We start from the raw sequence: 23,469 nt of genomic DNA, 5'->3' as shown, positions 1-23,469 counted from the left end.
TAATTGGCACGACTTTCTCAAGGACAGTACATTCATCTCCACTGTCTTGGGAGTGTCCGTGGTGTTTCTAAGTTGCTCTTTCTCTTCGCTGTTACTTTCAGGAGAATGACTATACCCAACTTGCTAACTTTTCTTTGTAACCTGGATGTTTTATTTTCTAATCCACACTTCTGTTTGCAGTTTCTTGAACTTCCTTTGGTTGGTGTCACAGCCAGCCACCTGGTGGAGACCGGGACCACCAGTTCGTTTCACACAGGCCGCTGCACAGTCATAAGATGGTGACAACTTTCGGTCTCCAGTGACCCGGCCTGGATCCGGCTCACTGGCCTAGAGGTGAAAGGCTCTGTATCCCATTACTAATCCCTCCAGCTATCCAGCCCCCTGAAAATGATTCTTTGGTTTTATTATTGCAAAGACCATTTATAAAATCATGAACTGGATTTAGGAAAGCAACCATGAAATAGCAAGGGACAACAAACTGATTGAAATTCCCTGGAAGTCGCCTCACAGACAGTGGGACCGGGAGAAAGTTCTATGCAGGCACCCCCATTCTCACCGCCGCAGCATGACCTGCTCACTTGAACGTGGCAACTTAGGGTCCACAGACCGTGCCCAGGAAACTAAATCCCAAATAAAGAAAATGGAAAAGCAAACTAGGAAATGGCCAATAATCTTTATTTTGCACTTCTTCCACCCCTCATCCCTCTCCAAAAAGCACTAATGGGCACATCTGTGCATGGGAAAATATCAAGTATTGAGAATGATCTCAAAGTAATAAAACAAAAACCACACATCTCAACACTGACGCTGTGCTTCCCTGCAGAGGCAGGAAAACTCTGGCCCTGGAGCCGAGAGGGCAGCGGCACCTGCACTTGGGAAGGTCGACGCCGTGTCCGCTGATCCACAAGCCGACGTTCACGGCAGAAGCCGCACTTCCCTAGCCACACGTCATGCTGTAAAGTATCACTAATCATACACTAGTATCGATCTACTTGGCATTCAGAAAGTCACATTTTCTGTTCATATATCGGTATCAGGTTCAAAGCCCACATTCTAGCAGTCAAGAGATCCATCACACGGGCCCAAATGGGGATTATTTCAAAATCAAGTAAAGTCCATGTTTATTCCAAAGTTGCTAAAATAGGCTAATAAAGTTAAATTTGATGTTTTTACATTAAAAATAAAATATCTGATTTACCTCTGACATCTATAACATATAATAAATAGTGGGCAGTATAACATATAATAAAGTTTGTGGTACCCTGAAATTTGATGAGTTTTCTTAAAAAAAAAAAATTCACAATATACTTCATTTCAGCTGTAAAGCACAATATCAACGAACAGATCTGCAGAAATAAGACAATATAAACACAAATACAGTATATGGTTCTTCTTTACTCTCATGGAACGTCGATGTCCTTGTAATAAAAGTAAGTCAAAGAAACGTCCCAACGCAAAATAGATCCTAAAGAGAACCACTTCCAATCACAGCCTCCAGACTGCAACGGCCTCATCCTTCGCCCAGCTCAGGCTACGCCCTGCGTCCTCCTGGACACTGCTGGGGCCAGCTGGCGGTGAGGACTCTGAGCCGGGCTGTCGCGCCAGCCTTCTCTCTCACGGACAGCGCAGTTACAGACATGGCTGAAATCACAGTGGATTTCAGAGAAAGCCAGAATTAAACACGATAAAAATTTAAAAATAACTACTTCATAAATATTTATTATTTACATTAGGGGCAATCTCTCCGTATGAACTTTTTATACAAGTTGATGAAATGTACAAGCAGTGAGAAGACACTCCAGCAGTTTAAAGGAGGCAAAATTAGAATGCAACAGAAGTAAAAAATACATTAGAGTAAACAAAAATAATTTGCACAAAAGCAAACAGGACATGATAGAAACCTTTTCTTAAAAAATATAAGGTATTTCACAAAAGCCTGAACATTTTACATGTTAGTACTAAAAACGGGGGTGGGGGGGGTGGGGGAGGGAAGCTTCATATATTCTTGTCACAAAAATATTGACCAGTGCTCCAAGTGGAGCTTTCTTTTATGCTATTATGATTATCTTACTAGAGAGGGAAGAGCTGAAAACTGTATACAGACCAATGAGCCGTCCTCGAGTTACAGGCAGGTGGCTCACACCTTATCTTCTCATCTAACACCCCCAGAGAAAGGCCTGGAGAGAGTCAGACGGAAGGAAGACGATGCTCTCTGATTGGTGCTCCTTGTCCTGGCACTGGGAAGGCCACGCCTGCCCAATCTCCTTCAATCACCCCAGCAGTGGCAGGCCAACCCGTCGAGGGGGAGCCCGGCCCGGCCGGCTGTTCCTGTCCCAGGCCTCCGTCCTCAGGAAGCCGGGGTCGGGGTGTCGCGGAATTGCACCAGCCCCTCCAGAGGCGATGACTCCCAGGGGACGTCAGTGGGCCCGGTGCTTCCTCTTCTTGTGCTTCTTGTCTTTCCTCTTGGTGTTACACTTGGGACAGAACCACTGCATCTCCTCGGGGGGCGCCGCCATGATCCCGACACAGGGCCTGCACGGGGAGACTCACATTAGCGAGTTCACACACATGGATGTTCTTTTCCTTTCTGTGCTTTAACTATTCTCAGAGTCTACGACATATTTACCAGAAATCAAAGCTGCAAAGCTCTACTTTAGGGAGCCAGGCCGGGTGCCTGGTTTGCTGCACGGCGCCTCTCCCAGGAACCCCGCGAGGTCAGTCGCAGGCACCTTCAGCCAAGAGTGGTTTAATTCTGAGCAGCGGCTGTCTTTATCCTACAGCTATCATACATCAGACAGGATAACTGGACGGAGCGCTACCTTTTTGCACCTGACATTTTAAAGATGAAATGAGATGATTTGCCTAAGTCTGGTTGAGCTGCAGCTCTGGGGGCGGCTAAGGAGGTTTAACGGCCGTGAGCAGGCTGGCTTCTGTGATGCCTGCCCACACTCACGTGGCCTTTATGTGCTGTGCCAGGCCCACAGCTCCTACAGCTGACGGGGAGAGGGATGGGCACTCCAGGTCTCCTCTTATTTTTTTCTGAAGGACAGACAGGCTAAGCAAAATATTCAGAACCGAGGGCGCATGACAAGAGGACAAAGCCTCTGGGTATATGCAATTAATTCCAGCGACAGGCTCCCCACGTCACCTGTACACTGTCCTCAGGACAGTGGCTGAGCTGGGCCCAGGGCACTGCCCATGCGAGGCTACCTCCTGGGGGGCTGCTGTCCCAGTTGAGGACGTGACTCCTCCTTGGGGCCATGCCAGGTGAGGACGCAGGGCCACCTCCTCGAGCCCTGTCCCAGTGACAGGCCGGCACTCACCAGTGGTACCAGTCGTCACAGTCGTCGCAGCCGATCATGGGGCTGCCGTCATCCGGCTTGTTGCACCCGGGGCAGATCCAGATCTGGTTGCCCCACTCGTCCCGGATCTGGCGCCAGAGGGGGAGGGGCAGGACGGGTAGGTGGGGAAAAAGAACCACAAGAGACCAGGTGAGAATGACAACACTACACTGTGAACCTAATAAACAGACAACATTGGAAAGACACAGAGGATGGGCACTCATGAGAGCCAAGGTCAAGGTCATCACCACTCTGGAATCAGGTGAAAACAGTTACTCAGGGCTCGACTATAAGACAATTCTAGTTAACATTCCAAACTCTGCTTTGAAAGGCATAAGAAACCAACCATTTCATACATCTCTGAGGTCAGCATGACCTAAGCCCCTTCATCTCAAACAATCCCATGACCACCTCCATTCTTAACGATGAGGGTCTTCGCGCAGTTGCCACAGATGCTTTTCACCTACATGTGGTTCCTCAGTCACATTCACAGGCCTGGAATTAACACGCACAGCTGGCCCGCACCTTATTACTTATTAGCCAAGCTTCTCTGCTGAACTAGCTGATACGATCAAGGATATAAAAGAGTTGTTACTCAGTAACTTTCCATTCCCTTTATGACATTTTCAGTAAAGTACAATCAACTCCAGGGCAAGTGAAATACAGGGCTCGGGGGGCCAAGGAGCTACGCTCTGAAACGTTCTTTTGCTACCAATATTGTATTCTCTGGACTTAACTTTATTTAACCCCGCAGTTCCAAATAGGAAGAATTCCTAATTGTGCCACTTCCTCCAAATCCACATTCATAAAACCCATCTGGAAGTGGAAACAGTTGTATGACGGGCACGCAAAGCCAGTGTAAGTAAAAGGTAATTTTCAAAAAGCCTTACTGTGGACAGCGTATCATCTCATTAGGTTTATTCTGCAAGTTATATAGTCTTTTCCTCTATTTTCAAACACAACACTGACAGTCATGAGGAAAAAAAAAGGCCTTTGTGTGTGTGTGTGTTGGGTGTCCTGGGGGCATATGTATGTTTCATGCCACGGATGGGCTCATGTTAAGGCCTACCATTGCTGAAGAAAATCTCTACAAAAGCCAAATACACTGATATGAAAACTTCCTTAAGAAACCCGTGGGCAGCTACACAGCTGGCCCTGTCTCATTCCAGAAGAGAATGCCACACGGGGAGAAGCAGCAGCCACGGCCTGCCAGCTGTCTAGTGGCTGTGACAGGCCCAGCATCCTATGCCCTGAGGCTACCATGCGCCGCCAGACTTGCAGCAAGCTGACCTTTCCTGACATGAGAAGGCTGTGACTCTGCACCACATAAGAACTCTATCCCAGCATCTGCCACAGCTAACACCGACACCTCCCCGCTTACCAAGACCTTTCAAACACTGTGCGTGGTTCAAGCATCATAGAACAGTCGTTGGATAGGTTAAGAATGGGGAAACTGGAGCTGAGGGGATTTACGGGGCATTTCCAGCATCTCACTATTAGAGAGCGGCGAAGTCTGCCTTTTGCCTGTGCATTTAACTCAGTCACACGTTCTGTCCTGTCCACAGAGTGTCTGTACCAGCCTGAAGGCTTGTCATCTACACTGACTATTCTCACTGGACTCATCTCCAGGGAGTTACTCGAAATCTGGTGGAGAACTGGAACTTCCAGCGCTGGCACGTATCATGGAGATCATCGGGTCCAACACAAACTCCCTGATGATGGGATCAAGACAAGGAGGCTGAGGAGGTTAAGTACAAAATCGTTCCTGACCAGTCCACTGGGGTGGTGTTGGCTCAGACACCTACAGCAACTGGTCTCGCTACGTTTCTTATGCTCGTCTGAAACTCCTGGCCTTAAGTGATCCTCTTGCCTCAGCCTCCCAAATCCTGAGACTACAGACTGCCGTGCCTGGCCACCACCTCGCCACTTTCTGATTATATACAGTATCTAGTCACAAGATCAGTGCCATCATTAGGCTAAAACAAACATTTTGTGGTGTGTTTGCATGTTACTCTACAGCGCCCAAAGAACATACCCGTAATAAATACTTCATTACTAGACTGAATTCAGGGTTTGAATAAGGCCCAATACTATTAAGTCTGAAAAAACATCTAAAACAGTTCCAGGACAATGTGGACTCATTCAGCATGGTGGGTTTTACAATCTGAAGTCACGCTTGGATACTCAGGAGTTCTGTGGTCTAAAAGTTCATTCCATCTAATATGCAAGCCCTGGTATAATCTGGATCTTAGCCAATGAAATATGATAATTAGTGCTGTTACCCAAAATGCCTGCTGGCTCATAAGATCTAGGTGCATTACAAAAATCATACTCGTAAGTGAATAACTTAATTGCTTGGTCAAGAAATTCAATGTGGGATTTCAATATCTCTCTATAGTTATACACTGACATTATTATATATGCATGTAGTCATATTCCAAAACAATACAAAATAAGAATAACGTTTTGACATTATTCATGGAGGCTGACTACGTAAAAAAGCTTGAAAATGCAATGAAGGATTGCCCCTGAAACTCAATAATGATATGAGGACACTTCCAGTCTTTTTTTTTTTTTTTTAATTTGGGGTCTTACTCTCACCCAGGCTGGAGTGCAGTGGCACAATCGCAGCTCACCACAGCCTCGAAACTCCGGGGCTTAGGCATCCTTCAATCTCAGCCTCCTGAGAAGTTGGGACTACAGCATGCACCACCACACCCAGTTAATATTTGGTTTTTGTAGAAACAGGTTTTGCTTTGTTACCCAGGCTGGTCTCAAACTCTAGGGCTCAAGCAACCCACCTGCCTCAGCCTCCCAAAATGCTGGAATTACAGGTGTGAGCCACCGTGCCTGGCTACAGAACACTTCTTAACTGACAACATTTTCATGCTGAAAGTGGGAGCGGCACATCCTCCCAACCAGCCCCTGAGACGTGTACGCACCACGTAGGTGCTGACGGTCTCAGTCACCACGCTGCGCACAGGAGCTTTGGCGCCGGCGGCCCCGGAGGCCGCGGGGCCTGGGGTTGGCAGCTGGGCGGGGCAGGCGGTGGCCTGGGCCAGCAGCGGCAGTGGCACCGGGGCGGGGCCCACATGCACAGGCCCAGGGACAGGCCCGGGGGCTGGAGGCGGGGTCTTCGGCCTATTCACGGAAGGGCCCGGCTTAGCCTCGGGGGCGGGAACCACCTTGCTGATGACACTGTCAACAAAAGAGAGAAAGGTAAAGTCAAAACTGGATAACTGCACCAGACCCCATGTTTAAAAACACGATCGCAAAACAGTTCTCTTCTTCTAGGGGCAAAATACTTCTTTGGAAGGCCAGAAACACCTAAAGAACTCAGAGCTCGAGTTCCTTCACCCATTAACCTCTCACCCTATTCAGACCGATTTTTAAATTTTCCCAAGTTGCTCCTCCATGACCAGACACTTGGAAAATTTTAGCAGCTGACACACATGCATGTCTCATGTTATGCCTGTTCAAGTGTCCCCTCCTATGGCGGGGTTATGCAGCCCTTGCTGCCGAACGCAGATGTGGGAGTAACTTAGGACACGTGAGCGGAAGTGATGGTGCCACTTTCAAGCAGAAGCTCTGAGAGCCCAGGACACCCAGCTCTCCCTCCTCTCGACTGGGGTCACCGACGTCTCAGACACAAGAGGCCGCTCCTTCCGCTGAGATTCTGGGCGGAGAGGACGGAACTGCCGATGAGGACCTGGAATGCGGGAAGCAGTTTCCCATACAGTTTAGCACACTGGCACCAAGGCCAGAGCGAAGAGCAGGAACCCAGGGGTGAGCAGAGTACAGACGGCTCTGCCTCAGAGCATGTATGCAAGGGGCAAGTCATCTGGTTATGATGAAGAGGACAGATATCAAAGCTTAGGACCTGCCCCAAGTGGAAAGTCTAAGAGAACGTCCTCCTCACACTGAAGACTCCCAAAAGGCTACAGCAGTAAGATAAGGAAGAATCTGAATCTCAGGAATGTTCAAATCTGGTATTTAAGATACTATACTTAAAGTAATTTGAACTTGTCATGTGCCCAGACACCCAGCACAAACCATCTTGAGGGAAAGTAACTTAAATCAAGGTCTCACATTACTAATGCAGATAATTTTTTTAAAGCACCACATAATAATCAAAGGTAATCACATCTATGAGGAGGTAAAGTAGCATCAGGAAGAACCTGAATAAATAACAGCCAGTATAAAGAGACCCATGAAAACCACAGACACCAGAATTGTCAACTATACAACTACTCTGCTTACAATTTTTTTTTTTTAAAGACAGTGCTTGAAAATATCTACAGGTAGTTGGAAGTTATAACGAGTTGACCTAGCAGGTCTGAAAAGAACCAAACAGACCTTCTGGAAATGAAAAGGCACAGTGACTGAGATGTCAAATTCAGTGGATCAATTTAACAACTGATGAGAAACAATCAAGGCAGAAGTGTAAACTGAAGAGTAGGCTAAAAGAAATTTCAGAGTATATCCTGGAGAGACAAAGAGAAGACAACACAATGGTTGAACCAGTACAAGTTTAATTATAATTCTGGAGAAAAAATAGGCAGAGACAGATGTCAACAATTGAACTGAATACTTGAGACTTTTACAGAATGGAAGAAAGATACGGATCCACAGATCTATGAAGCCCAACAAACCCCAGGCAAGATAAATAAATCTATATCAGGCATATCAAAGTGAAACTATAAAACATCACAGACACAGGAAACATCTAAAAAAAAAAGCAGCCAGAAGGAAGAAACAATGACTTTCAAAGAAGAAACAGATAACAGCTGACTTCTCAACCAGAAATGAGGAAATATATAAGGCAGTGGGAATAACATCTTCGATGTGCTAAAGAAAAATACATTTTGTCTAAAAATATCTTTCCAGAATACACATGAAATAAAATAAAAATGAAAGACATTTTCAGGCAAGCAAAAGCTAAGAGTTTTGCCCCCAGCAGACCATTAATAAAAGAAATTCTAGGCCGGGCTCGGGCTCCCAGCACTTTGGGAGGTCGAGGCAAGAGGATTGCCTGAGCCCATGGGTTCAAGATCCACCCGGGCAACTTGGCGAGACCTCGTCTCTACAATAAAATCAAAAATTAGCTGGGCATGGTAGTTCATGCCTGTAGTTCCAGCTACTTGAAAGGCTGAGGCGGAAGGATCACAGGAGTCTAGCAGGTCGAGGCTGCGGTGGCCGGGAGTGTGCCACTGCCCTCCAGCGCACACTACCACACCCATCTTATTTTTTTATTTACTGTAGAGACGAGGTCTCACCAAGTTGCCCAGGATGGTTTTGAACCCCTGAGCTTAGGCAATTCTCTCACCTTGGCCTCCCAAAGTCCAGGGAGATAGCTTCTTGAAAGTTAGTTTCAGTGTGTAATCTGAAACCATATCCATGAGCTTCTGTATTAATATTCTTACATTAAAATCTATTGATCTGTCTAGAACCCAGCATATCTAATTTACCCACCCATAATTTTATAACATCATGCACTGGTCATTTAGAAAGTACTGGTTCACTGAGTTATACAGAGCTTCCGAATGTTTATATAGTGCATTATATATTAAAAATCATATTTGCTGGTACCATTAAAACCTTCTTTATTAGAAAGCTGCCAATTTGGAACAGAAGTTTTACAAAATTCTAATTCTCATTTAAAAGCTTAAATTTTATCGATTATAAAATAAAGATAAATTGTAAGATGTTGTAGTTTATTTGGGAAAAAAGCCCCTCAAATTACAGCTATATTACAAATCATAAATGCTAGAGATTTTGAAGATTAGGTAAGGAAAAACAAAATCATAAAAATATCCCCAAAATAAGTATATATGGATGCTTTTAATTTTGGGGTAGGAAAACATTTCCTAAGCATCTCACTCAAAGTAGAAAATATGAAAGGAAACACTGATTTTGACTGCATAACACCTTTATATAAAGGCATAAAATGCCATAAGCAAAGTTAAAAGGCAAAAGACAAAATAAAGAAAATTACTTGCAACAAACACATTAAAGGCTCAATCCTTATTACATAAGGAATTCTTTCACATAAAAAAGAAAAAGACTAATGTTCTTATTCAAACATGATCAAAGGACACCAGAAAGTAATACAATAAAAACCAGGCCGGGCATGGTGGTTCACACTTGTAATCTCAGCACTTTGGGAGGCCAAGGCAGGAGGACTGCTTGAGGTTAGTAGTTAGAGACCTGCCTGGGCAACACAGGGTCTCTACAAAAAACACGCCAATTAGCTGGGCGTGGTGGCCTGTGCCTGTAGTCTCAGCTACTGGGAAGGGATTGCTTGAGCCCGGGAGGTCAAGGTGGCAGTGAGTCACGATCATGCCACTGCAGCCCAGCCTAGGTCAAAGGATGAGACCTAGTCTCTAAGAACAACGATGGATTGGCTAGAGCCTCCGAGACAAATGTTGACCATAGTCGAGTCCTAAATTTGTGGGAAAAAAGCTCCCAGATAAATCAAAGGCCTGCACGGTTTGCAGGGTCTGAATTGAGTGCATCATCAACAACAGAGACCAACAAGAAAAGGGCTGGGGAGGGGGAAAGGCCAAGCCTCAGTCATCTGTGCCAATTTTGGGCTTAGTTAAAGTGATAAATAGGAGCAGCCTTTGGATGTAAGAGGGTTCAGTCTTGGGTCTCTTTAAAGAAATACATTGTCCCCGGTGCTTTAGATCCTGCTATCTTTACTGTTCACGTTAGGCAGTCCATTTCCTAAGAGCGAAGTTTCCATCTTATTTGTCTTTGGATTACTTGCAGTACTAAGCACAGCATCTCAATAAATATCCATCAGCTTTAATAAGCATAATACCCACGATTATGATGAGAATTCTTCTGTAAAATCATTATTTTGCTTTTGGACAATCTGTCTTCTTAAAATCTTTTAAAGTACAGGCTGGTTTCCTGTGTTCTCTCCTTCCTGCCTGCCTTCCTTCCACCTGCTTAATGAGTTCCAGGACCACTGAGATTTCAGTTTGCCAACAGGGATTCGAATCCCTCAGCTGCCTGGTCACTCCCAGACCAAGGATGTGCTTATCACACCGATGCAAGGCACAATCAGATCACGAAGCCTTCTTTCTAGTCTCTGGAAAGGGTTTTAAATTGTTTTAAGCTATGCCAAACACATCATGAATATTATTTGCTTTACCTGACTCTCTTTAAATCCCTGTTAATTTTCTTCCTGTTTTTCTTAGTTTTCTCCCTTACCTTCAAGGCCTACTAACAATGCCCATGAGAATAGGTATAAACAGATATAAACAAATTGTTGACCCATTTTATGGGTTAGTGCCTAACATCTCAGAAATATCTGTTTGTGCATACTTTCTCATTTTTCAATGCAAAGACATTGTATTATGATAAAAATAACTCTTATAATAATAATAAAACAATCCTTCAAAAATGCCTAATATTCCTTTCCAGTTCAATTATTCTTTGTAAATTTAAAAAATTTATTTAGTTCTCAAATTTTCTGAGATAGTAAAAGAAAAAACAAGGTGCCTACTCTGTGTTGACAAGACACTGCTATCCTAACTTCTTGCTTTAAGGGATTAGTTGGTATTCTCTGGACACTAAAGCAACCCATTTCCCCTACTCTTTGGAAACTCAAGAGAATATGCTCTAGAGTTTGAAAGTTAATTTTAGCTTCTAAGTCACTTTTGTGGTAACAGAAAATACAGTTTAAGAAACAATCCTTTTACTATTTCTTCAACTTTACACATTATAGAAAAACATATGTATAGTATAATATATATGTTCAGCAAAAAATGACATAATTACGCATCACTTAGGAGATGAATTATCATCACTTAATATAGTTTGATCATTGTAAAACTGATTTTGGACTCCTACTGGCCTTCCTCACGTCAACCTTCATTGTTTCATCCTTCTAGACAGTGCTTGGCTGCTGTTTTCCTCCCGAAGCATCACCTTGTCCCGCCTGTTAACTTGCCGTGAACTTTCCTCCAGAGCCTTCTGTTGAAACCCACACCGCCCCCAGATGGTCCCACAATGACTCCCTGCTGCTAGCATTTCATCTTCTGGAGGGTTTGATCACAGTGCCCAATGGCTAAAAACACTGGCGTTATTCATAAAAACGTGCAGAAGGAGGGATTTGCAGCAGGATTTCTTTACCTGTTTCCCCACCACAAAACAGTGACACAAACAGAATGGGTCACGAGGGTCATGAGCTGCCTGGCCTGTAACGCAAACTCACAGCTTGACAAGTCAATAAAGAGCCAGTGCTCACCTCCCCAGCTGCACAGAGCCCCTGAGGTGAGCGGCAAACATGATGTGGGTATGTTGGCACAGGGAGATGAATGATCCTCGTCTTCGGCTATTGTGTGCAAAGCACTATGAAGCCAGCAGTCCAAATTATCAAAGCCTCGGTAACTGGCTGCAAAACTGCACGCGCAGCTCAGGAATCCCCCACCAGTGGCTGCTTGCTGACTCATGGAGGTGAACAGCCATTCGTCAATGGCAACAAATGCAAAATGAAGCCACAGGTAAAAACTACTCACAGGTAAAATTCACAAAAGTGAATTTTACAGAGACTTCTGAACAGGGAAGTTCTTCAATGTCTAAGAGGAAAAAAAACACTTTGACGAAAAAGACCATGTTCCTTACACCACAACTCGCTTTTCTTCTTCAGATTTCAGTTTTTAATCAATCTCAGAAATACCATCCACCTTCAGAAACAGATTCCATGTTGCATTTTAAACTAACTCCTGCGCACAATAAATTTTAAAAAAGAACACTGAGATTTCACAATAATATTACTATAGAACCTCATAGTTGGCGCTTGTGCTCTCTCTCTGTCTCTCTCTCTCTCTCTTTCTTTGCTTTCTTATTTTATTAAAAGTCCCATAAATACTAAGCCTGAGTATGATAGTCGACCTCCTGGCATTCACACACTGGACAGGTTGACCTGGATGACTGGCAGGACACAGTGACCTCCAAGGCCAGGTCATAAAAGCTTCTGCACTTCTGCCTTGGTCTCTTCTGGATCACCTGCTCTGTTGGAAGCTGGCTGTTACGTAGTGAGGATGCTATCATTGCCCTGAAGAGGTCCCTAGGCCTCCTGCAACAGCTGCATGTGTGAGCTCAATGCAGATTCTCCTTTGGGTGACTGTAGTCCAGGTTAGCACCTTGACAAAGAACTTGAGCCAGAACCACCCAAATCCCTGACCCACAAGGAACTAGAAGTAATAGATGTTTATTGCTTTAAATCGCTAAGTTTTAGGGTCATTTGTTATATGGAAATAGAAAATTAACGCAGCAGCTATTCAATTTATCTGACATAGGTGTGTAAATAAATATTCAGAACTTGGGACAAATTATAATTTAGAGCATCAGTACTTAAAATGCCAAACTGTAACCTAGTTATTTCCATATTTCAGATTTGATCAAAAGGAACAAATACCCAAAGACAATTATGAGCATCAGTTTTATGTTGATTCTTCAAATCAATCATTATTCCTCACTCCTCTTGATCCTCACAGCTCAAATTTTAGCATTCACATAATTATAATACAACCATAAACGGATTTAATTACTCCAGCTCATGACTTGCCTCTTGAATATTTATATTATCTTATAAAACAGTTATTTTATCTTGTCATAACCCAAGTACATATCAAGAAGCAAACATTTTATCTTTTAATGCAGGCATGACCTATTTGAAAAATGAAACAAACTGCATGAAGCAATCAGAAAAATATAGCCATTAGGGAACCTTCATTTCCAAGAGAGATGCTCAAATTGTCTATTGTCAAATGTTCGCAATCTGTAAAATACCCTAGAAATGTACTGATACTCAGGTAAGCAATACATTATGCACATATCCTCATATCTGCAAGAAGATACACTATAGAAGGAAAATACAAAAAAGAAATCTAAGTGGGAACCTACACATTAAAGAATACAAAGGTTACAGGGAAAAAGGGATGAAGCTAAGACTTCTCGGAATATATTATGTGATACAGTTTCACTTTGGAGTCAGGTAAATAGTCTAAATATTCAGAAAGTTAATTTTAGAAAAATCACCTATGAATCAAAAATAAGTGGGACTGGATTAACCTCAATGTATATCATGCTGATGATAGAACCACACAGAAATAAAAATCATTTCAGGTGACATTAGAAGGACAGTACTGTTTTCACGCATCTATGGTGGAATTTGTTCTAAGAGCAAACACTGAAAAAAAACTTAATCTTTAACTTCATTTAATATTCTTCTAGTGGTACTCTTACTTACAGCATATTTTATATAGTTCTTGCAGAGTAAAGCAAATAAGTAGTTATGATAATACTATTAAGAGTCAAGATTTCTAATGTAAAAGAGAAGATGCAGAAATAAATGTAAAGAAGTAACAGTAATGCTAAATCTGACCCGGAAATACCAGTATAAGCTCATCATTTTTTTCTTTTCATTTTAAACATACCTATTTCCCAAAAAATAAAAGTTGAACTTCAATCTGATCAAGTCTTTGGCACTGAATGCCCATGACAGGGATAGAACAACCATTTAAATGATACAACAAAGAAATAAACAGACAAATCCCTTGTAAAGACCTAGAAGTAATGGCATCCTGAGAGCAATGGGCACCAAGTGCCAGACTGTGATTCTTTTTTTTTTTTGAGTTGGAGTCTCACTCTGTCGCCCAGACTGGAGTGCAGTGGCTGCTCCCGGCCACTGCAGCCTTCCATGCCGGGCTCTGGTGATTCTTCCGCCTCAGCCTTCTGAGTAGCCGGGATTACAAGCATGCGCTACCACGCCCGGCTGATTTTTTGATTTATTGTAGAGATGAGGTCTCGCTGCCCAGGTGGGTCTCGAACCCACAGGCTCAGGCAATCCACTCACCTCAGCCTCCCAAAGGCGCGGGATTACAGGCTGAGCCACCGAGCCCGGCTTCAGACTGTGATTCTTAAAGACCATTCCTCACGGAAAGGAGTCGATGTTCCTTGGAGGAATGGCTAATTCCAGGTCTATGAAAAGATGCAAGAATATACAGGACTTATACACAATAAACCTGGAACATTTTGTACCAGAAAGTAAGAAAGCTATCAAGCACAATGGGTGTTGTGTCAAAACTCAGTAGACAACATGAAGGAGTTACTACTGACAGGATAGACAATATAAACATGAAAATGAATAAAGGAGAGGGAGACAAGGAGTCAGGGGGTGGGAGGAGAGACCCCCTTTCTAAAACCCAGCAATCACCACTGAAGGGAACTACATGAACTCCATCAACCTCCTTCACTGAACACTGGCAAGTATAAAAAAAAAACAACCCAAAAAACTAAGCATTTATCCTGCCTCTCCTGTATGAACTATATTTCAGGGCAACCCAAATGCCCCGGGGTGATAAAGAAAAGCTCACCTTTATTGAAGGATTTCAGCTAATAAAGGTGAATGAAATGACTGAATCAAAAAGATTCTCAATGAAATGACTGATTCAGTATCACTGAGGAGTGACAATCAGACATGTGCCTGCTGATGTGGTGCAGTAAGAAGTATACACCAGGAAAATACCCTTGAAAAAATAAAAGTTGAACTTGAATCTCATCAAGCCTTTAATGCTGAATGTTCATGACAGGGATAGAACAATTTAAATGATAAGAGAAGAAAGTAAACAGACAAATCCAGAAAGCAAGATAGGCTACTGGACAAAAGACCTGTTTTCTTCAGCAGGTCGTTCATATGGCAAAGAGGAGGAGGGGGGTGTGGAGTAGAAATGACAGTTCTGGATCCAAAGCACTGAAGAGGCGAAACTCTGATTTGGGTCCCGATTCAAACAGATCAACTGATCAAGATATTTTTGAGACAAATGAAGAAATCTGAATATGGACTAGGTATTCAATAATAACAAGGAAAATGTCCATATACTTTATGTATGAGAATAGCATTGTGATTATGTAAGAAAATAACCATGTTTTTGGAGCTGCATACTGAAGAATACAGAGGTGAAATGAAATTAGGGTTAGACGCGCTTGAAAATGCTTTAAGAGAAAAAAGAAAAGAAGGATTGAGCAAGTGTGGCAAAACTGTGATAACTGTTAAATCTATCCAGATGACAGGTATATGAAAGTATATTACCTTATTCTCTTTTATGTTTAAACATTTTTTTTTAAGTGTTGGTAATACGTGTGCTATCCAGAATCACAAAACATAAAAATGGCAGGGCACAGAGGTACTACGACGTCAACAGAATATTATGAAAATTTCTTAGAGAAAATGTGTACTGGTTACTTGACTCGATACATCTTTGCATCTTATTCACCCTTTAGGGCTCTACTCAAATTCTACTTTCTCCCAACTGTTCTAACACCTCCTAGCTAGAAGTAATCACTCTGAACTTCTGTATAAATTTAGATGTATCTCTTCTAGCCTTTAATATTTCCTACCTTCTATTGTGATAATCTACATTTATATTCCTGAGAAAATCAACATCTGATTCAAATTCGCTTTTTTCAAGTCTATATCCTGTGACACAGTTATGCTATGTATATAATCAAAATTAATATTAAACACAGATCTACTTTCAAAGATGTAAACCCTGAGAATGTTGTTTGGGTACTCTGAGAATTCTTTTTGAAAATCAGATTCTTTGGAATCAGAATGTCTAAAAGATTTTGTGCTTTCAGAAAGGCGTTTGCTTCTCTAGAGCAAATAAGAGGATACTTTTTACTAGAAAAAAATTTAAGAAGCAAAATCAAATGAAATCAAACACTGACTGTGGATGAAATTTTACTTCCAGTAGTCCCTAAGCCTAGAGTCTACAAAAGAGAAGGGGTAATTTGTAAGATGCTTTTACATAAAAATATGTTAAAGTTGCATATAAACTTTTTTAAGGATCATATAGCATCCCACGTTATCTGAAAACATTAAAAGCAATAAGATAATATTCAGTGAACTTGAGAAATGAACAAGACTGATTAAGATCTATATCTCCCTGGAGTGTTATAAAATTCAGTTATTACTGAAGTTATGCTTGGAAAATCCAACACGTCCACTTTAAAATATATCAAAATTTGAAAACAGTGATTGGGTCTTTACCAAAAATCATTGTGTTTTACATGAATTTTTATTTTCCTTTGTAAATAGCATGAACAAAATATAGTATATATGAGGGGGAAACCCCCAAAAAACAGAATTTTTTTTGGAGGGTGGGCCCCTTGAAGTACATTCAGAATTTGTTCCTCTAGATCCAACAGTCAACCAACGTTTTATCTGAAAGTTTTGAGAAGGGTGTATCACGATTTGCGGAAGAAGTGTCCCGAGTTGTGGCAAACAGGTGACTGGTTCTTCCGCTATGACAACATGCCTGCCAACACTGTGCTTAGTGTTCAGCAGTTTTTGACCAAAACCAGCATGACCCTTGTGCCTCGCCCTCCCCATTCACCCAGTCTTGCCCAGAGCAACTTTTTTTTGTTGTTTCTCTGGATGAGGAAAGTCCTTAAAGGGAAATGTTCTGCTGGTATGGAAGAGGTAAAACAAAAACTGGGAGAAGCACCAAAATAATAAAAATGGATGAATTCAAAACCTGTTTTGAGCAGTGGAAAAAGTGTCTCAGTAGTTTTATTGTATCAGATGGAGAGTACTTTGAAGGTGACTGAGTTTTAAAAATGTAAGAATAAATTTACAATTATTAAATAAATAAATTTCATTTTTTGGGGTCCTCCCTCATATATATTTATAGCATTGACATATACATACATACATACACATGTACAAATGCATACAAAGGGGGGAATCCAAGAAAAACGAATTATATTTTGGAGGGCGGGCCCCTTATAGTATACTCAGAATTTGTTCTTCTGAATCAGTCAAAATTTTTATCTGAAAGTTTTGAGACGGTTGTGTCATTATTAGCGGATGAAATGTCCCAAGTTGTGGCAAACAGGTGATTGGTCTTCACCATGACAATGCACCTGCCCACGCTGTGCTAAATGTTCATAGTTTTGACCAAAAATGGTGTGATCCCACCGCTGTGTCTCACCCTCCCTATTCACTTGATCTTGCCCTGAGCAATTTTTATTTTGTTTCACGGCATTAAAAGTCCTTAGAGGGGAACATTTTGCCTATGTGGAAGAGGTGAAACAAACTGGCAGAAGCACTAAAAGGCATCAAAACTGACGAGTTAATAAACTGTTCTGAGCAGTGAAAAACGCATCTCGATGGGGGTATTGCATCAAACAGAGAGTACTCTGAAGGTGACTCAAGTTTAAATATGTAAGAATAAATACACAATTTTTTATAAAGAAATTCTTTTTGGAGTCCTCTTGCATACATGTTTATGTACGGGCTAAAATAAGAAGCAACTCTATCTGTGTAAGTATATGCGTGTGTGTGTCTATGACATACTTCTGACCTTTGTGTCCCACTGTCATTCTCCTCTTGGATTGTCTGTTAAATAATAAATCTCTGGCTGGGCAATGGTGGCTCACGCCTATAATCCCAGTACTTTGGGAGGCTAAGGTGAGAGAATTGCATCAGCCAGCAGGTTCGAGACCAGCCTAGGTAACTTGGTGAGGCCTCACCTCTACAATAAATCAAAAAATTAGCTGGGCGTGGTGGCACGTGCTTACAGTTTCAGCTACTTGGAAGGCGGAGGTGGAAGGATCTCCTGAGCCCAGCAAGTCGAGGCTATGGTGGTCATGAGCATGCCACTGCACTCCAGCCTGGGTGTCAGAGCGAGATTCCGACTCAAAAAAAAAAACAAAAAACTATATATCTTTATATCTATATATCTGATAATAAACAATTATTTTGGTTGTTTTAGGATTTAAAGAACATTTAGGAACAAGAAGATTCATTTAAAAAAAAAAAAGGTATCCAAGAGAGTTTGAAGCAAACATACATCTACACACACACACACACACACACACCCCTCACAGGTTTCTAAAATTTTCTCTGAGGCAAGAAAAGACTTTTGAAATTATTCCACTGACTTTAGGTTCACGCTAAAGATCATTCTAAAAGAAAGAGATAAAGAAAAGATAAGGTCAATGCAGCTCCTAAGCTCTTAAGAGTCCTGAATGAGAAGTTTAGCTGTGTGTTTCAGAGAGCTGCTGTAGGTTTCGCCCTCTTGTCTCCCTGGAGTTTTGCCTACCACATGCATCCCCACACACCCAGCCAAGAGGGTGGAGAAGGACGTGCGAGGGAAAGTGTAGCAAGGAGGGAAGCCAGTCGCAGGGGGGCTCTCTCTGTGAGGTCCACGGCGGTGGACATGAGCGGGTAACAGGACTCCTTCCCACGCCCCTCTCACCCCGTGCCTTTCTTCCTCCTCCCTCCCCTTCCTGGGCATAAACAAGAATAGCCAACATCAGACAATCTAAAAACGTATTTCTTATGTAAAAAGCTGCTTTTCTTCTTGTAATTTTCTTTAAAACCACAAGATAATAATACTTTAAGGCACATGTACCAATTTACAGACGGATGCAAACGCAGAGAGAAATAATTCATGCTAGAAAGGTCAGAACAAAGTAGAAGTAATTTAAAATTTACCCTGTCCATGTCCTTTTAGGTGGCCTCAGTATAAGGCACATTTGAATTTCCTTGTATCAATTATAAGCTCAATAAAAAAATGATGAAAACAATAAAAAGGTAGTAAGACATTCTACCTTACTCACTTAGCTTTAAATGGCTTGACGAGAAAAAAGAATATCGTCACATTCCACTCACAGTTGCAACTTTTTCATTGCGTTCATTCACTCCAGAACATGCGCCTACTGGTGGCTTTAGTGACCCTTAGTGTTCCTCCGTGCTAGCAGAACTCACAGGTCCACATGTAGGTCAATCAGTATTTCTCAGCAGGGTCAGAACATACATTAGAGATATGTTCAAAGACAGTTTAGTGGCTAGCATTAGCCGGAAGTGCTCTATTAATCTATAATAAAAACTAAAGCAACTCCTTAAAAGCATATGCAGTTAATTTTAACTGGGTCTGTTAAAAAATACAATTCTAAAGGGGATTTTAAAGGTCTTTTAATTATAATAAATGATAGAAAAATATTATACTGAAGATGCAGCATACAGTTATACAAATAAAATCAGATAAGTATAGCACAGACACAGTTCACCTACCTAAATCAGGAACATTATGTTTCAAACTTTGGGTCATGGACCAGTACTAGTCACTCTCTTATTTTTACCTAATTAATATTATCTGCATGTAGAGTCAGAGTTTTATATCAAATGCCAAGATACTGTTAAAGAAATGCTGGGGTGTATTAGTCCTAGCATGGTAAATATTATTGGCATACTACAATCCCTAGAAACTAGGGCATCAGCTTTTAATATGCCTATACGGTAAGGTAACACAAATTTTGTAATTTTTATCAAAAAAGTTTTAACTTAGTTTCCCCCAAAGAAGAAAGGATTTCTAAAAATGTACTCACAGGTCTCACAGGGAGAATAGATCTAGCTTTTCATATAAAATCACCAGTAGTCACCCAGAGTATTGCAGAATTTCAGAACCATTGATTTCACTAGTTCTTAACTGTAGGGCTATTTCATTCTCATTTACTTTTGGTCGGAATTTTAATTGGTATAGCCTTTTGGAAGATAATTTGGCATCATCATCTCTTAAAAATTTTAAATGTTTATATTCTTTGACGTTGCAACATTTGAATAAACACAGATATATATATATATATGAGGATGTTGTTTATTTGTTATAGCAAAAGCTGAAACAAATTAAATGTCCCCAAATTGGGGACTGTAGAATAAATAAATTATAATACAACAGTAAAATGAAATACCATGTCACAGAGACATGGAACACTGTTTGTGACCTCTATTAAGGTGAGGAGAGACAAGCTGTAGAACAGTGTGTGTAAGATCATTCTAATTTGTTTTTTTTTTTAATTAAAAAAATAGCTGAAATACACATTGAACAGTTAGCAGTAGTTATCTTGGGTATAGGGTGGGATTTAGGGGAAACTTTTGCTTTCTAGGTTACATACTTCTAAACAGTTTATTTTTTCTTTGAAGGCCTATTCTACCCTGATTAGAGTTTAAAGTGTTTTGTTTCCCAGATATTCTTGTATAATCCTCATTTATTAAAATCCTAGCTATGTACGGCTTTTTTTCCTTTCCTGTTTCCTAGCTGCAGGAATCTTTGCTTGGGGTGAGTTATGGATCCCTGTGAATAAGGCCATGGACATCTTTCCCTTATCTGGTACTACTGAACATTTGTGTCTAGCCAGGGAGAAGAGATTCAGTCTTGAAGACGCTGAATGGAAGTTGTAAGATGCTGAGAGTTCAAGGGAAGATCCAAGGGGACTTCTAGGACAAGGCCTGTCTCTTTTCTCTGTTTTGCTCAGTTTTAGAAACTTGAAGGAAAGGAGACATCCATATCTTAGTGTCAGGACATCCAGTGTGGTATGATGACATATATACAATCTCCCAGTTGTGTTAGTCTTTGCCTTCATTCAAATTACCCTAAAGCCTAAAGTGGCTTGCAAATGGAGGCTCTTGGTCTCATTACCAACATGTAAGAAACCTAAGGAGAAGAACCAGCATGAGGGATGTAACGGTGTTTTCACTTTTGGAAATGCTGTTTGAGGCGCTGCTATCCATCCAGGCAGAACTTTCTACTAGGTAACTGGGAAGACTAGTGTCTGAATCCTGGGGAAGAAATCTGAGCTGGCAATAAAAGTTTGGGAATCATCATTGCATAACTGAAACCTAAAGAGTCAATAAGAAAAGAAGAAACAGATGAAGTGGGCCAAGAGCAAGAAGGAAAAAAGGAGTCCATAGAAGAAAAGTGGAAGGAACTATAGGAGAGGATGGAGACTGAGATGGGGGCCATACCAAGAAAATCAAAGGAACAGGAAGCTTCCGAAAGTGCCTGAGGAATCCCAGTGTCCAAGACTGCAGCAAGGATTCCTACAAGGGCTGCTGCATGCTCTCTGGACTTGGAAACTGGGATCTTAACAAGAAGCTCCAGAAGTCTCTGGGCAGAAACCAGATGCAGTGGATTTAGGAGTGAAACAATGGGATGTGCATCTACAGAGTGGATGGAGAAGCTGGAATGAAAAGAGGAAATTCTGCAGCCCCTTTCTCGTGCAGAGAGAAGCTTGGCAAAGGGGAGGAGGGCCGCAGAGGGGGAACACAGGCTGAAGGAAAACCAGGAGCAAAGAGAAGAGAAGGCAGACACAAAGGAGAGGAGCTACAGAGACAAGAGGTCCAGAGGGCAGAAGAGACGGGAAGGCAGGGCACCCAGAGGGCTGACCTCAAGCCCAAGGGTCCTAAGGCTAAGCTGTGAGGACACAGAAGTTTGGAGCCCAAAGAACAAAACCCAACAGCTAGGGGTGATGTGGCCAGTCAGTTCCATGGGCTAGACTTGGGCCACCACATCAGAAAAAGATGGCACATATCCTACATCAGAAGTCCTGCAGTGACACAAATATCCACTTTATCAGCTTCAAAGGCAGGCATGGGAACCGTCAGGAAGAAATGTTACACCAGGCATCGAACACTTTTGTGTCATTATCTGAATGTACTCTGAGCTCAAAAAGTGAAAGGAAATAACCAAATGCGAAGAATTTAAATTTCCTAGGTTGTTAGTAATTAAGAGTGCCTCTGTTTTTTCATCTACAAGTACATATTCTCTTTTAAAACACTAGAAGTGTGAACCGTTTGATCTTGAGGATAAATTATAATCCGATAGCATCCAAAAGGTTACCATGATACAGCTAAATGATCTCTACCTGTCACAGGTTAAAGAACATTTAAATTCTGGAAGTTCACATCAGCTTTTTCTAGATAACGAATCTTAAGTACCTTCCTCTATTCACCCAATTAGTGATCTCGGACCTTGATAACACTGCAGAGAGAAACTTTCCAACTATCATTCAAATCATATCTAAAAAGGTGGTCATAAATATTTTAAAACCTAAGTGAACTAATAAGACCTAGACCCATTAAGGATAAGATCTTCTACAACAAATTAAATAAAACAATTTATTGAAGTCTGGACTCAAGATAAGCTAGATTTACTAGCTGACCTTTTATTCATTTAAAGAACAAAATTAGCTCTAATTGCATTAGAATGGAATCCAGTAAATTTTCCCAGGTCTTCTAATGTGGCATCATGTAAGAACTGCTGTAATTGTTTACAAGTAAGATGGAAATGCTTTGATCATAATCTTTCCCCTTGTTTTACTGTGTAGTAAAAGTATTTTCTAAAACCTAAAGCCAGTTTTTCTGACAGTATACTATTTTTTCTCCTAAACATATTGTATCTTTGGTGCGAACGAACAAACGACTGTGCGCCAGGGAAAAAGTAAATTTCAAGGCTTCATCATAATTCTGGGCAGCAAAAATGAGAGAGTCATAGAGGGAGGTCAAAACTCCTTGTCTGGAAGAAAGCAGAAAAGGGCTGCAGACCCAAATGAGAACATTTTAACTACCTGCTTCCTCTCTGAATGGTAAGTAAGATGTATGGGCTTGAGTCTGCTGAATTTATAAGACCAGTAAGGTCTTAGCAAGAATAATGTATACAACCTACAACCTTTGTTACATTTGTTTAAGCTGCAAGGAAATTTCATCTATAATGTCAGCATCTTTCACTAGCATCAGAAATACATCAAAAATTTTTCAAATATAGTTATTTAAAAATTATGAATTTTAAATACAGCTACTCAAGATTTTTTTGGAATTATTCTTGTTATTTAGCTTCTAACATAGACAAAATACCTGTGAAATATTTCAGTTTCCATAACATGTGAAACAGGGCAAAACCATCAACTATGAACACCATTCAATCCTTTTTGTTTTTAAAATCAAAAGCAGAGTTTTACTGGGAGGGAAACAAAAATAGAAAAGCAAAAGGTCTTTCCATCTGACAGGATGATGTTCTGAAATGTTCCAGAACTTCACTTCTGAAGTATCATTTTTTTAAGCCAACAAGTGTCTTTGCCCACCTCTTTAGCACGTTTTTATAAAACTATGGAGTCTGACGGCCTTTCCCTAACCAAAATAAAACAGGTCTGTTGCCTTTGCCTGCCCCCCCCACCCCCCCCGATTCTGGCGAGAGGGCCCCACTTTCCTTCTGGAACCTACCATTTCCCTCTGACAGGGCCATCTCCTCTAGCTGGGGGGGGGGGGGAA

The 23,469-nt window shown here is 41.5% G+C and overlaps 1 protein-coding gene across 1 annotated transcript in view; it reads right to left on the bottom strand.

The window, feature by feature from the left end:
• Window positions 1-654: 654 nt before the first annotated feature.
• Window positions 655-23,469, bottom strand: part of TAF3 (TATA-box binding protein associated factor 3) — a 173,423-nt gene continuing 150,608 nt past the window's right edge. The window contains exons 5-7 of the mRNA XM_021706845.1: window positions 6,284-6,539; window positions 3,324-3,430; window positions 655-2,532 (exon numbers count right to left, since the gene is read on the bottom strand). Of these exons, the coding sequence (XP_021562520.1) occupies window positions 2,418-2,532; window positions 3,324-3,430; window positions 6,284-6,539 (478 nt within the window). The 3' untranslated portion in view covers window positions 655-2,417. The remainder of the gene's footprint in view (window positions 2,533-3,323; window positions 3,431-6,283; window positions 6,540-23,469) is intronic.

The sequence above is a fragment of the Carlito syrichta genome, unplaced genomic scaffold (assembly GCF_000164805.1).
Source record: "Carlito syrichta isolate Samal-C Ts95f unplaced genomic scaffold, Tarsius_syrichta-2.0.1 Scaffold316052, whole genome shotgun sequence".
Classification (NCBI taxonomy): Eukaryota; Metazoa; Chordata; class Mammalia; order Primates; family Tarsiidae; genus Carlito; species Carlito syrichta.
Note: the sequence above shows the minus strand (reverse complement) of the source record. Positions and strands in the feature narration are given on the sequence as shown.